The 15,792-nt window shown below is 38.2% G+C and overlaps 1 protein-coding gene across 1 annotated transcript; it reads left to right on the top strand.

The window, feature by feature from the left end:
* Nucleotides 1–9,775: 9,775 nt before the first annotated feature.
* On the top strand, nucleotides 9,776–13,811 carry LOC103717394 (transketolase, chloroplastic-like). Its single transcript, XM_008805762.6, has 7 exons — nucleotides 9,776–10,339; nucleotides 11,221–11,311; nucleotides 11,448–11,553; nucleotides 11,652–11,934; nucleotides 12,032–12,180; nucleotides 12,269–12,422; nucleotides 12,530–13,811. Exons 1-7 carry the CDS (start codon nucleotides 9,848–9,850, stop codon nucleotides 13,484–13,486), a joined length of 2,232 nt encoding a protein of 743 aa, XP_008803984.4. The 5' UTR covers nucleotides 9,776–9,847; the 3' UTR covers nucleotides 13,487–13,811.
* Nucleotides 13,812–15,792: the final 1,981 nt, after the last annotated feature.

The raw sequence follows: 15,792 nt of genomic DNA, 5'->3' as shown, positions 1-15,792 counted from the left end.
CTCATGATGATGTAGCTAGCTAAATTAAGTACCTCTAGTGTTACTTATTGAAGAGTGCTAGATCTAAACGTTTCTTACTTAAAAGAAAAGCCAAGTCGTAATTTTCTATCAAACTTTGTAAATTTATCATTTGGGCTAGCTTTTTTTATGTTGTTTATAAAGTTGTAATTATTAGGCATAATAATTTGATGCAATGATTCAATCAATAAAAAATAATTTGATGCAATGAAATTAAAAAAATATATTATTGTTATTATCTTTGGACAATGAAACAATAATAACAGTTTTTATCAAAATAAACATTGCTTTTCCTCCCAATGTTAAGGCTTATTTGGCTTAGACTGAAGCTAGCGTCAATGGAAATTTAACCTACACCTTCAACCATCATTCAATCCATAACGTTCAACAACTCAATCGAGTGGTCTTCTTCTCCAGTGCCTTCTTACTGGGGTTCGCTTCCATCCCCTTAGGAGCACCAAAAATGCAGCCAGACAACTCACCGATTTCACCATCTCTTTTTTCTTTGTTTTTCTTTTCTTTTTTCCTCTCTCTCTCACACACACATATTTCATGCGATCACACCCCATAAATCATACTACTTTGATGCAGATACATTCAAAAAAATTAAAAAATATTAACTATCTTGAAAAATTATGAGCACCTGCACCTCACCGGTCTAGAGAACTCCACTAGAATGATTGGTCACAGTGGAAGCCATCCAATCCGTTGCACTGTTCGTCTTCCAATAGATATATCTTGCCCTAAAGAATACTACTTTCTTTTCAAGGTAGGTTCTATTGATTTCAGAAATTATATATTTATATACAAAATTAGAAGGATTCTACAATTTGACGATACCACGAATTTTGTCAGCATAAACATAGGTTTTTGTGTCTTTTTTTTTTAATTTCCCGGTGATCATCGGCATAGGGTTTATAGTGCATCTTTCTTTCTAAAATTTTATTTTTATTTTTTTCATTTAGTATATAGAGTTCATGAACTCCATCATGGAAAACTTCCCCCAAATCCATTAGTAATTGCATATAAATTAGATGCTGAAGCATAAGCAAAACAGAGATGCAGAGAGAGTAGAAATATTTTCGAAAAAATAGCTCGGAATACATGCAGTGCGATTTCATCGAATCATTTAAATGCAATATTAGCCTAGAGCACATATTAAGGATAACTATTTAATGGAGACAAGATGACACCACTAATGAAGGGACGTAAAGAAACTTTATTAGTACACGTGAAAGAGGACAAGAAAGCTCTCCGTAGAAGTTCTTGTGGATGACAAATGGCAGCTTGGTGATATAAGATTGGATACGGTACCTATGTATGCAGGCAATTGCAGAATTCTATGCATTTATCATGCTACGTTTGGATTTGTAGGATTATCAAAGCTCTAATCCAATCAAATCTCAACAAGGCAATTGCTGTTTGTCGTCAAGTTCAATTTGAGTCTACATTATTTGGATTGGATTTTGGACTATAGTTTGATAGGCCTGAATGATGATAGCGTTTGATGTGACTAGAGGCTCCGATCTCGACCATACTTAAGATGCCATGCAAGGCTCAGATAAGGTTGCATCCATGGACCACTTCTACACCTATGTGTTAATCAATTTAATGAAGTTCATGACAAACATATCCAAAGAATCAAGGGAGAAGATCCTTAAATGATAAAAGCACTACATAAAAAGTGGTTTTTGCCGATGCTTTTTACAAGCGTCGGTAATTTTCGTTCTAGAGCTAAAAATGGTCGACGCTTTTAAAAAGCGTAGGAAATATATGATGCTAATTAGCATCGTTGTAGTGTGTGACCTAAGACGACGCTTATACGTGTCGTCGAAAACCTAATTCCAAACAAAACCCTGCGGCCGCCCCCCTTCTCCTCCATCCCCGATCGATATCAAGCCCTAGCCGACCCTTGTCCCTCCTCTCCGGCGCCGACCCTTGTCCCCTCCTCCCTCCTCTCCGGCGGTGGCGCTCCGGCATTCGGCGTTCTCCGCATACCGGCTCCCCACCCTCTCCTCCAACCGCTTCTCCGACGTATCTCTGGCCGAAGGTATGGAAAAACCCTCCTCTCTTGCTCTTGTTTTGAGAATCTCTTGTTTCGTTCTAATTTCGTAGTTTTAGTCTCGTGATAGCGTTCTAATCTCTAAATGTTTTTCAAGTTCTACTTAGTTTAGTTCTTGGTTCTGTTAAACGATGATTTTTTTATTGACTTGCTTATATTTAGGTAAAAGTTCCGAAGTTGTTTAGTTTAGGCTTTTCTGTTGGTAGAGCTGCTCGAGCATCGCAGACTGTTTCTCACACTTCAGGCTCGATGAGTTATGCGAGGCGTAGAGCTAAATTCGTAAGTTTTTTTTGAAACTCTTTAAAATTATCTTAAATTGTTCTATCATATAGCACGTATACTTTTGAAATATACTTTTTATTATAGATGGATGATAATGGGAGGGAGCCTAGTAAGGTGGAGTTTTATAAGATGACTCACATCCACCGAGATGGCAGCTTTGTTCGGGAGGAGTCAAGAGATATAGTTATATATATTCATGTTTGACTTGTGCAACGATTTTTTTTTTTAATTCTATTATCGGCATACATTAATATGACTTTTTCTTTTGAGAAATATAGGACAGAGCAACAAATCTTATTTCAGAGCACGTCGGAAAGTCATCATCATCCGACGCAACCAGTCATATCGAAGCTCAGGTGCTCGGTGAATTATTGGGCCCAGAGCATTTTGGTCGAGTGAGGGGTTACGGCGTTGGAGTTATCCCTACTCAGTTGTTTATAGTGGGCATGTATACAAGAAATACTAAAGAAGGTAGTAACACTGCAGAAGTTCGTCATCTTCAGGCAACTATTGAAGAGCTGAAGCAAAACCAACAAAATTTGAGTCTCAGCTTGCAAATATTTCATCTTTGTTACAACGATTTCTTCCTTCTCAGGTAAATAACTATATATATTTGAATACTTTGCATATTATCAATTATGCTGTATGAGTTAATGTATCACATTATTTCTAACTTCTAAGATTTTTCTTTTTTTTTTTTTGTAGATTCCTGATACTTCAACAACTCGTAGAGATGATGATGATGGAGTTGACTCCCGTCCCTGATACCTTCTAGACTGTTTTTTATGGAGTTTAATATATATATATCTAGATATATATATATTTCTTATATTTTTCAAAGTACATTAATTGTAATTCTAAATTTATTATATAAGTTTAATCAAATATGACAATATGAATATTTCGAATGATCTGAATGTTTGTGTCGATGTAAATGTAATGCAGGTTCATATTGTTATAATATTTGTTTTATGATATGCATTTGTATTCTTAATTTTTTTATTAAAAAAAATGACAACTCCCGACGCTTAAAAGCGTCGGTAAAAACACGTCGTGGCACACGCAATTAGCTCGACACACCTACGCCGACGCTTCTTAAGCGTCAGTGAATGTTACCGCACACCGAGTTCCGCCGATGCTTTCATTAGCGTTGGCAAAAACAGAGATTTGCCGATGCTTCTATGCGTCGGCGCAAAGCGTGCGGATGTTATCCGTTTGGTATTCGCGGACACTTTATAAGCATCGGCAAATTTCTATTTTCACCGACGCTTTCATGTAGCATCGGCAAAAACTTTTGCCACTCCGGTATCACCGACACTTCTGCGACGCTTTGTTTAGCTTCGCCGAAACTTTAGCCGACGCTTATAAGTGTCGGTAAAAGTTATAAAAAATGCCGGAAAAGATGAGTTTTCCTATAGTGAAGTTTAGATCTCTCAAGGGGTGCCAATGGAGACTAATGACCCGCTAACCGGATCTGAAATAGATCCAAAATGTAGGATTTATGCCTAAAAAATAAATCCGATAAGCTATTGGATGGGTTCGGTTCCGAAATTATAATCGAAGTTTTATTAGACTAAGTTTTGGTTTAGATATATCCATACTTGAAAACCTGAAAATTAGACATATATATATATATATATAGTGTTGAAATTGAAGAATTAAAGAAGAAAATTATATTTCTGTGTGTCAGTTACTAGGAGGCTGATGAAGTTTGGCAAGGCCAACTAAGTTTGGCACAATCAATCATAAATCAATCAAGATAAAGTTTAGTAAACCGACTAAGTTTGGCACAATCAATCACAAATTAATCAAGGTGCTAGTAAGGTCGACTAAGTTTGATACAATCAATCAATCAATGAATTCTAACATATAGATAGAGAGAGAGATCAAAGGAGAAATGAGTGATGAGCAAAGAACTTTGAGGCCACAATAGAAAGTTGGGGATTGAAATTTTGTGTTTGGGAGTACTGAATCGCTGAGCAAAGACATGTGCAGCAGCAGTACCAAGGCATGTGGAGGTTATCATACGAAAGTTTCTCGTCCAAAGGAAAGCGGAGGAGGCAATGGCTTGTGGCACCCAGTCCGTAATGTTTGGGATGACAAGACAAAATTAGCAGACCTTAGATCTCAGTTTTCTTGCGACCATAGATAGCTAGAACATAGTTTAAATTTTGTGGTTGTTGGAGAGTCTTGATGATAGTTTAAATTTTGTGGCTCGGATACAAGACAAGTTCAGATATATGTTTGATCAAAAAATTTACCAACCTAAATCTAATCTATTAATTAAATATATCAAAAATTCAGATCTGAACCCAGATGCATAACAAGTTAAGTCAGGTTAAACGGTAAAGATTGCCGTCCCTACCTTGAGGACCCTTATCATTTACATTAGAACATTGCATATGCAAAGCATGTCATTGAGAACAGAACAAGTGGAACTTCATCAACCCAGAAATATATTTTAGAATATGCATTATATGGTAGAATGAGTAGCAAAAATTAGCAATTAATTTTTAGTAAAATTTATATAACTAATATTACAAGCTATTCGTTATATTAGCTAATAATTGTTATTGTGTTACCCATTATTTATCTAAAAGAAAACTAGGTTGAAAGTTGACTTGAGAAAATAATATCATTATTTCCTTCATATTAATGATACTGGTTTTAAGTCAGGAACTTTTCTGATAGTAAGATCATAGGACTCGTTTGGTCCATAGGAAAAGAAGAGAAAAAAGTGGGATCAACGAAAAAAAAAAAAAAAAACTTCATACTTAGTTAGAGTTTTTAAAAAAGAGAGATAAAAAAGTAGTTTTTTTATAGAAATGATATTCCAACATTTCATGAATAAAAAAACACTATGTGAAACATGGAAAGGCTAATTCCCATTTAACTGCGAATTGGGATACTTTTTTTTTTCAAAAGTGTCATTAAACTTTTAGATAGAATAAGATAATGTCTTTTCTTTTATTAAAAGTAAAATAGATATTTTATATAATTTTTCTAGAAAAGTATATTCTCAATCAAAGATAAGCCATTCTAAGATGTCCTATTTTTTCATGGACAACCAAACATGCAAGATCTACTTTTTCAAATATCATATACGCAGGCAGTCAGGCATAAGATTCTCAAGAAAAATGAGTGAGAAAAAAATTCTTCCTACAATCAAACAAGTCCACAGTGATATTGGAATTTGGGCATCAGGGCCCTCTGAATGCTGCAAACCCATCTCCGCCTATCGACAGCCCAGTGGGTGCAAGCCCACAAAGCCCACCATTGTTCAGACTAAACCCATCTCCTCCCAAATCCCATCTCAGAAGAAAGTTCTTGTATGGAGAAAGGTATCTTAGAGTGATGTGGGCGCAAGGATACCGGCTGCTTTGTGCTCATTCACTTAGTAAATTAATCAAACCAATTCCCCAATTTCGATAGTGTCATGGGACGGGCTCAGCTGAAAACTTGGCTCATATACGTGGCTCTCAAGGTAAGGGGAATTCCTAACATCTAATATCTGCTAATCTTTTCTTTATAATTTCGATAGTGTTGTGACACTCATGTACATGCATTTATATATAAACATGCATGTATGTATTAGTCATTTGCCTCGACGAAAGGAATCGATTTGCTATGCTTAATGAAGCTAGGTTTTTTGTCCTATGACGAACTACTTATGATAGCTTGGTGTAATGAATGTATAATTTTGTGAAGTGATTAGGCTTACCCTAATCATTCTAAAAACATAATACATATTCCTTTAAATACCTTCAATGGAATTCTGATATAGTCTAATAAATGTTGTTGATATTGAAAAGATAGTTTGGCTTGAAATATGCTCTAACTCAGAAGCAATTATGATCTAACCCAAATAAATAAGTGGAAACCCATCCAACCAACTAGATCTAATCCAATTTTTCCATCGATTATTAAAAAATAAAAAAAATAATATATTTGACCTAGTTATTATAACTATTGTTTGTGGTCAAAAAAGAAAATAAAAATTCCAAACTCGTTTCTGGTCTGAGCAGCCTGATTCTGATCCAAATTACTATAAAATCTTTCAACCCTGTGAGGAACTTTTGAGAACCTAGGATAAAAGTCCTAACGGCTGGTAAAAAAGTAGATAAGTGTAAGAAAATATAAAATATACAAATAAATCTACTTATAGGATGAAATAGATTTATTTATATATTTTAAATTTTCTTACAGTAAGTCAAAAAGGTAGGGTGGTAATTACTTTTTAATCAAAAGGGATTTATTCTTATAGGCTCTTCATGCCCATATTAATCCCACTTAGGGATGTGAGATGGCCATGTATCCATGATTCTTGGACTAGGCATAAGCTATCCAAAGTAGTGCAATTAGTCAAATGCTTCTTCACCATATTCTACTTAACTCCTTTGAACCCTCTTCAATTGTCACCTTCCACACATTGTGATTGAATTTTGCATTCGGTATCGAAACCCACCAAGCTATGCCATTGCAAATAAGTGAAGAAGTATCTGGGTTAGGGTCTGGCTTGGCCACATTAAGAAGGCTATCAGGTGCCAAGCATGGCATGTTGGTCACAGTGCACAAATTTTTGAACATCTTTGTGAGAAAAAAAAAGATAGCTGTAGAATATTTTAGCTAAGCTAATTCTAAACCAAGTCACCCAATTCTTGTTGATTAACATGTAAATGCTTCAGCGAGAGACCAAAAGCTATGACATTGTAAATTTTGGTTTATTAACAAATACTATATCCTATCTTCCAATTTATCTTTCTCTGATTCTTTTTTTTTTAATATAACTTTCGGGCAGTTCCCGCCCCCGTTATTATTTCATTGCCTGAATGAAAGGGTGGTAATGTTGTCGCCCTGTTCCTAAAATACAAAAACAAAAAAATTTCTTCCAATACGGTGAAAAGAACTAATCCTTTAAATTAAGATCAGCAATCGGGTTGGGTCATATTAGATGCAGGTAGGATCAAAAATTTATCAATCTAAATCTAACATGTTTATTAAACAAGTTAAAATTTCAGATTTAAATTCGACCTGTTTATTAAATAGATAATCTGATCTGATTTACAAAACTCATTTATTAAACAAATTAAGTCAGGTTAAACAGTTAAAAAAAATTTAATTGGTTAAATGAATTTAAACAGATTAAATAGATTAAGCAGATTGGGTATACAGGTCAGAAACAAGTTAAACATATTTCAACAAATTAAACAAATTTTATGAAGTTAATGGATTAGATAATAATTCAGCCCAATTATTAAATGGGTCAAAAGTCTAAACCTGAATCTAACCCATTTGATAAACACTTCTAAATGGGTTGATTTGTTTATGACCGAAGTTCATTTATATCAAATCTAAATCTGCTTAAAATGAGTTGTTCATAAATCAAATTGATGGATTGAATTATAAATTGGCCGGCTTGCAAGGCCAGTACTGTGGAAAAATTTGAATGGCGAGGTCCTACTGGTGGTGCACTTTTACATACTAATTGGGGTTCAAAAACCACACACACAAAAAAAAAAAAAATATCGCAAGTGACGAGTAAAACTTGGGCATTAGAACAACTAAAAACAAACCTAACTCAATAATAAAAAACTAGAGTTGGTGCACGCATGCCCAAGGATTAGAATTTGCACATAAAAAATATTTTTATTCTGAAAATAATATATTATATTTTAATCCATAAATATTTTTGATTATAGAAGTTTATTTCTATTCAAAAAGAATTTTAGATACATAGAACCTCTTGCTAAAGAAAGTAAATTTGAAAATCTTTGGTACATAACAGTGCAGATTTATTTCCTAATTTTGACAAATTAAGATCATGTCTAGATCTATCAAGATTCCCATGTGCTATTATTCCATGTAGGCTGACCTGAATGGCCAAAACTATCCCAATGTCCCCTAAACTCAACCAACCTGATTTTGATATTTAATTTATGGAAGCAAAACCCTGAAAGGGGGTAGGTAGTGTCAACCTACAACCCAACTAACTGGATTTCTGCAGGGTATTCAAATAGACCCTAAATGTGTCAACTAAAAATCTAGCTAATAATTAAAGCAGAAAGAGCATATTCCTATCATGAAATAAATGTATCAACTAAAAATCTAGCAAATAATTAAAGCAAAAAGAGCATATTCCTATCATGAAAGCATATTTTCTGCATGAATATTCGGATAGACCCTAAATGTATCGGCTAAGAATCAAGCTAATAATTAAATAAAAAAAAACATATTTCCTATCACAAAAATCCAACAAAAACATCTTTAGTATTTGGAAGACCAACTGGATTGGATCCTGCAAGGTATTCAAATAGACCCTAAATGTATCAACTAAAAATCTAGCTAATAATTAAAGCCAAAAAAAAAAGCATATTTCTATCATGAAAGCATATTTTCTGTGCGAATATTTGGATAAATCCTAAATGTATCAACTAAGAATCGAGCTAATAATTAAATAAAAAAAACATTTTTCTTATCATAAAAATCCACCAAATAAGGGTGCAAATGGGTTGGGTCGGATCAGGTTGTGAGTGACCCCAACCTAATCCGGTTTCTTTTTCGGATTCTAATTTTGGACCCAGACTCAACTCAACAGAAGATCGGATCGGATTCACCGTTATAATTTTTGACCCAACAGTCATTCAGGTCGGGTTGGGACCATGTATAACTTGGACCCAATCCAAAAAAAATCGAGTCCGGCTCGGATTCGGAGAACCCATCCATGGCTTTAGAATTTGTTTGCACTCTTGCGGGCTCAAATAATTTTACATATTCGGATTAGGTCGGATTGGGTCGTAAGATTGAAAAATCCAAAATTATCTGAATTTTAAATGGGTTGGGTCGAATTGGATCGGGTCTGAATTCAGTAAATTTATAACCAATCCAAAAAAATGAAATGGTTTAAATTTTAGAACCCGACTCGACTCTACATGTCCTCCAAAATGGGTCGGATCTAAGAAGGTCAGATCGGATCAGGGCCAACCCGACCCATTTACAGTCGTACCAACAAAACAACTTTATTACTTGAAAGACCACCACATAATCAAGAAATTATACTTCATGCAGCCAATCACAACCGTTAATTTGGGAAGGGATGCACTATTGGGATCTATAGAAATGGGCGGTTGTGATTGGCATGGTGCTTGCCAACGTGCACGCAGACAGGGCATAGCATCATAACCTACCATGCCTGGTGGTTGGTGGATACGCCCGGATGACGGAAAAAGAAAAAACGAAACAATATACGAGCGTATCCAGTCAAACTGACACGAGGCAGTCATACCGACCCCCTTCCAACGGCCGGGATCTAATCATCTCCAAATCCAACGGCCTAGACTTCATTTCTCGTGATCCTCGCACGAATCGTCCAAGAGGCTCCATCCAATTGTCTCTCTATTTAATAGCCCAAAGGCCAAACTCAAACTCTCGCGACCCCCATCTCACCAACCCAAGAGCGACCGAGGAGGCGGAGAAAACTAGAGAGCCATGGCCGCTTCCTCCTCCGTCACCGCCGCCCAGGCACTCGTTGGCCGCGCCATCTCCGGCCACCCCTCCCCCTCCCCTTCTCAGCCGGACCGCCTCGCCTTCGGACTCAGCTCCCTTGCCGACCGCGCCCTCAAGTCCTTCCGCCTCCAGAACCGCCGGCTGCAGGCCGCCCCCCGGCCCCGCCGCGCCACCGTCACCAGGGCGGCGGCGGTGGAGACGCTGGAGGGGAAGGCCGCCACGGAGGCCCTGGTGGACAAGTCCGTCAACACGATCCGGTTGCTGGCCATCGACGGCGTTGAGAAGGCCAACTCCGGCCACCCTGGCCTTCCCATGGGGTGCGCCCCCTTGGGACACATCCTCTACGACGAGATCATGCGCTACAACCCCAAGAATCCCTACTGGTTCAACCGCGACCGCTTCGTTCTCTCCGCCGGCCACGGGTGTATGCTTCAGTACGCCCTGCTCCACCTCGCCGGATACGATAGCGTCAAGGTGAGCCGCCTGATCTCTTATTCTCCGAGGCTTTATTTCTAGATTAGATGAATAGATGGGCAAAAAAGACGGCAGCCTGATGCTAATCTGAGACTTGTCTAGATTTGATGAATATAATAGCAGGAAAAATGGCAACTTGGTGTAAGCCTGAGGCTTATCTTCAGATTTGATGATTAGAAGGACCAAAAAGACGGCAACTTGATGATAGTCTGAGCTGTATCTCTAGACTTAATGAGCAGAATAGCAGGAAAGATGGAAACTTGATGTTGATTTGTTCTTGTTCTCTTGTTTCTAAGGGTTCGGATCTGTTCTTGTATCGAAGAATTAGGATCGATATTGAATTTTCGCTTATGTTTTTTTATGCTTGATTTGATTTTGGTTATCTAATTCGCAGCTTTTGCTTTTACTGTATTGAAAAGTCTCTCTCTCTCTCTCTCTCTCTCTTCTTTGGGACAAAAAAGTTTATGGGGAGTTTGTTTTTGTTCCGACAGAAGAAGGAACAGAACTAAGAGAGAAGCCGAAGCAATATGCTTTTGGTGACACCTTTATGTTTGTTTGTAATCTTGCCATGTGATATTTAATTGTTGAACTTCAGATCTGTTGAACACGGAGTGAATGTATTCATTATTTCATTAAGTATAAATACCTTCATGTTGATTTAAGATTTTGTTCTATGACTTGGTTTCAGCAGCTCAACATGTTGATCTGAATTCATTGATATAGTGCTAGTTGCACTCTAATCTTTTACGATGTTTTTGATGCTCCAATTTGATATCCTAGGAGAAGTAATTGGAACATATGATTTGAACTCAGTGATCTGGTGTTTGCTTTAGCTGTAATCTTATACTGAGGCTTTTGATGGTTCCAATCTGATCTTTCAGGAGGATGATTTGAAGGCTTTCCGGCAGTGGGGAAGCAAAACTCCTGGTCACCCAGAGAATTTTGAAACTCCTGGAATTGAAGTCACTACTGGTTTGCTTCCTGAACTGATCCTGAATTAAGAAGTTTTGTGCTGCAGATAAATATAATTGTGCCATGCCTCTTCTTCTTTCCATTTTATGTTAGTATAGCATGCTCATTTCCTTTCATGGTTGGTGGAATGGTGTAGGTCCTCTTGGTCAGGGTGTCGCAAATGCTGTTGGATTGGCACTTGCTGAGAGGCACCTAGCTGCCCGTTTCAATAAGCCTGACTTGGAGATCGTTGATCATTACACGTAACTCCCCATATTCATTTTTCTGTTGAATTCCATATTGCTTATCTATGTATGCAGACTTTATGCATATTGACTATTTGATTTCCTGACGGCCTTAGGTATGTTATAGCTGGTGATGGTTGCCAAATGGAGGGCATTTCTAATGAAGCTTGTTCTCTTGCTGGGCACTGGGGCTTAGGGAAGCTGATTGCCTTTTACGATGACAATCACATCTCCATTGATGGAGACACGAAGATTGCATTTTCAGAAGATGTAAATGCCCGTTTCGAGGCTCTTGGCTGGCACACGATCTGGGTGAAGAATGGTAATACAGGCTATGACGCAATCCGTGCTGCGATTAAGGAAGCAAAGGCTGTAAAAGACAAACCCACACTGATCAAGGTTTGTTAAATTTGCATAGTTATTCAAAAACAAAATATACGGCAATGGTTCACATTGAAGTTTTTTAAAGTAGTGTTTAATGATTTATTTTTTTCAGATAACAACTACCATTGGTTATGGGTCACCCAACAAGGCGAACTCACACAGCGTACATGGGAGTGCATTGGGTGCTAAGGAAGTTGAGGCAACCAGGAAGAACCTTGGATGGCCTTACGAGCCTTTTTTTGTGCCTGAAGATGTGAAGAGGTCTGCAAACTTTGTTAATATGTTTTTTATTTAGCAGATAAATCTGAATTATTGAGAGTAATGGTTGTTTTGGATTTGTCCATCTCAGTCATTGGAGCCACCATGTCCCAGAAGGTGCTGCTCTTGAAGCTGAATGGAATGCTAAGTTTGCAGAGTATGAGAAGAAATATGAAGAGGATGCTGCAGAGCTGAAGCGTATCATATCAGGAGAACTGCCTACTGGATGGGAGAAGGCTCTTCCGGTGAATGTTTCTTTTGCATTCACCATTCATTCTTCAGTTAATATTTAAAATGGAAGTAGCACTATATTGACATCTATCATTGGCAATTTTTACACTTCTTTTTGCAGACATACACAACTGAAAGTCCTGCAGATGCGACTAGAAATCTATCTCAGCAGTGCCTGAATGCTCTTGCTAAAGTACTTCCTGGATTTCTAGGAGGTAGTGCTGATCTTGCATCCTCCAACATGACATTGCTGAAGATGTTTGGTAACTTCCAAAAGGACACACCTGAGGAGCGGAATGTTCGTTTCGGTGTTAGGGAACATGGGATGGGTGCCATATGCAATGGCATTGCCCTCCACAGCCCGGGCCTAATCCCCTACTGCGCTACCTTCTTTGTCTTCACGGACTACATGAGAGCTGCCATAAGGATCTCAGCTTTGTGCGAAGCAGGAGTCATCTATGTGATGACACATGATTCGATTGGTCTTGGAGAAGATGGGCCCACCCATCAGCCTATCGAGCATCTGATTAGTTTCCGAGCCATGCCCAACATTTTGATGCTGCGTCCAGCTGATGGGAATGAGACTGCTGGGGCATACAAAGTCGCAGTTCTCAACAGGAAGAGGGCAGCAATTCTTGCTCTCTCCCGTCAGAAGCTTCCTCAACTTTCAGGAACATCGGTTGAAGGAGTTGAGAAGGGAGGATATATTATTTCAGACAACTCATCTGGTAACAAACCAGATCTCATTATTATGAGCTCTGGCTCCGAATTGGAGATTGCTGCCAAGGCTGCAGATGAATTGAGGAAGGAGGGGAAAACAGTCAGAGTTGTGTCACTTGTCAGCTGGGAGTTGTTTGATGAGCAAACTGATGAGTACAAGGAGAGTGTCCTCCCTGCTGCCGTCGCTGCTAGGATCAGTATCGAAGCAGGATCCACGCTGGGGTGGGAGAAGTTCGTCGGAACCAAGGGCAAGGCTATCGGGATTGACCGGTTTGGGGCAAGTGCTCCTGCTGGGCGGATATACAAGGAATTTGGTATAACAGCAGAGAATGTCATTGAAGTAGCCAGATCTCTATAAGATTATCTTGTCTGTGGTCCCTCCCCTCTCATGGTTACACAGAGAACCTAGATTCCGGAGCTTCCCTTCTGGGAGTTAGAGGACACTGGTGGGGAAGAAGCCAGCTTTGGCAGATTGAGTCTGGCCTTTGGCCTGCAATAAAGCCCCTCATATTTCCTCGAACTTTTTCTATTTTTTCATGAAGTTGAGTCTTCTTCGTGGTCTGTTTGAATGAAACAGTAGCATCTGATGGTTGCATCAGTCTGTATGTTGTTATTCTATTAAATTTTGAACTGCTTGTTAGAAAAATCTTCTAAGATTAATTCTGAATCTTCTACTTTTTAAACCTGCACTGTGATTATTTTGCGCAGAATGGACAGGTTAATTTTGGTGTTTGCATGTCAGTATCTTCCTTCCTTTGTGTTTGGTGTTTAACATGCGGCACCTGAGGTATCCTGGTTGAAAGAAAGCTGCTGTATTTGTCTTCAAAATCAAGCTGGCTTTTTTCTTTCTTTACTTCCATTGATCTGTTTGTCACTTTAAAGTTCTTGCCAAACGTGCTTAAATCTTGTTGCAACCTTTAATGGGAACCTCGAGTCATGGCTGTGGATGGATGAGATGGACGTGCTTAAATGTTGTTCCAATGGATAAAGTTGCAACGCAAGCAATGCAAAGAGGGTAGGGTGATCTGCATCCACAAATTAGCCTTCCATTGGGGCGCAGGCGTTCTAACGACATAATTTATGATAGGAGGCGACTGGAGTCGATCTTCTCTATCCATATTGTCATCTAGAGGAGTTCTCTGAGGAGTTGCTATCATCTTCTTTTCCTCTTTCTCATCCTTGTATTTTTCTATATGGTGACAATAAGTTTTTAGGTTTCAAATCATAGGAGCTGCTGCTGCTTGGCATGTCAAGGCCCTTGGAGATACTTATTCATGACTGTGAGTTGCAGGATTGAATTCTCTTTTCATTGCACTACGCTACTGAGATCTAGCTTGTTTGATAAAATTATTATTTTTTTGTCTTTGCTTCTGAGAGAGAACATTCTATTTAGTAAAACTTCAAATTTCCTTGGATTGGGATGGTGTGTTCTGTGATGTCAAAGGCATTACACCTTTTATTATTTCGGAAAAAAATAAAAGTGCAAAAAATCAGTTCTATTTTTTATAAAAAGTGGGTTTTCATCCTTCTCTTTCTGATTCTTCTTCTCCTGCTTGATCTTGCCCTCGGCCCCATCGCTCCTACCCAAACACGCCAACTCCTTAGACCTTATCGGCTATTTCTCTGCTAGGTGCCGGGCTATCCTTTATCTTCGACCGCATCACCGGCTCCATCCTACTCTCTTTTCCTCTGTAACTTTCCAAATTGTCTCTTCTTCGGACGTTAAGTTCTTTCTTATCTTCCACCATATCACCAACCTCGTCCCCCTCTATCTTCTCTATTGTCAGCCATATCATCAGCCCTGTTGTAAAAGAAAAAAAAAACTAAACATATTTTCTTTTATTAAAAATTTAAAATATATATTTTTTTTATTATAAGAAAAAGCTAACAATAGTTAATATTATTATTTATATTTTTAGTATGCATTGTTATAATGACATAATATATCAATGAGCTGCTTATTCGAAGCATCTCAATAAAAAAAGAAATGCCTATTGAAGTACTGAAATATTGAAACTGGAAGCCTACGAGATTAATTTGGAAGGCCAAACTTAGAAAACTTCCGGCGAGAACTAATAGGGTGGCAAGGAAAAAGCTCAACAAAAAAAAGGCCACCCATATGCTGATTTTTAAATGAATGTTCTTCCCATCGGATCACTCATACCTAAAGAGAAGTTAACCGTATGGCTGATTGGGTGGCATCTTTCGCAGTTCATCATTCCAGTTCATCACTTCAGAGATTTTATTTGGAACAACTTATTCTTAATTTCATCATCTATGTATTTTTTATCTTTTTGATTTTATGGGCTGTATCCATATTCGTTGTGTTGTGTGTAAGCTTTTATTGTACCGAACAAAAAAAATTCTGGTATTGTTTTCTAAAGTTCACCGAAATAATGCACAGAAGCCGAGAATGGTCGACCATGAAATGAAAACCACATGCCCACCAAACACCCAAGGTGTTAGTGTTAGGTGAGGGAGGCTGTGGATTTCCTAGCCCTGAGGTTGGGTTGGTGGGCTTCTTTGTTATTATTATTTGTTTTTGTTTGGTACAAAGGTTGGTAGGCTATTGGCCGTGGGACGAGGCGCTACCAACCCAAACCCACTCATGTGAACCCGTGTTCGTCACGCGGACGTTCCCTCGAACTACCGCCTTCTTGGACC

The sequence above is a fragment of the Phoenix dactylifera genome, chromosome 10, assembly GCF_051530095.1.
Source record: "Phoenix dactylifera cultivar Ajwa chromosome 10, Ajwa_hap1_PhDact_Kaust_v1.1, whole genome shotgun sequence".
In the NCBI taxonomy this organism is placed as follows: Eukaryota; Viridiplantae; Streptophyta; class Magnoliopsida; order Arecales; family Arecaceae; genus Phoenix; species Phoenix dactylifera.
Note: the sequence above shows the minus strand (reverse complement) of the source record. Positions and strands in the feature narration are given on the sequence as shown.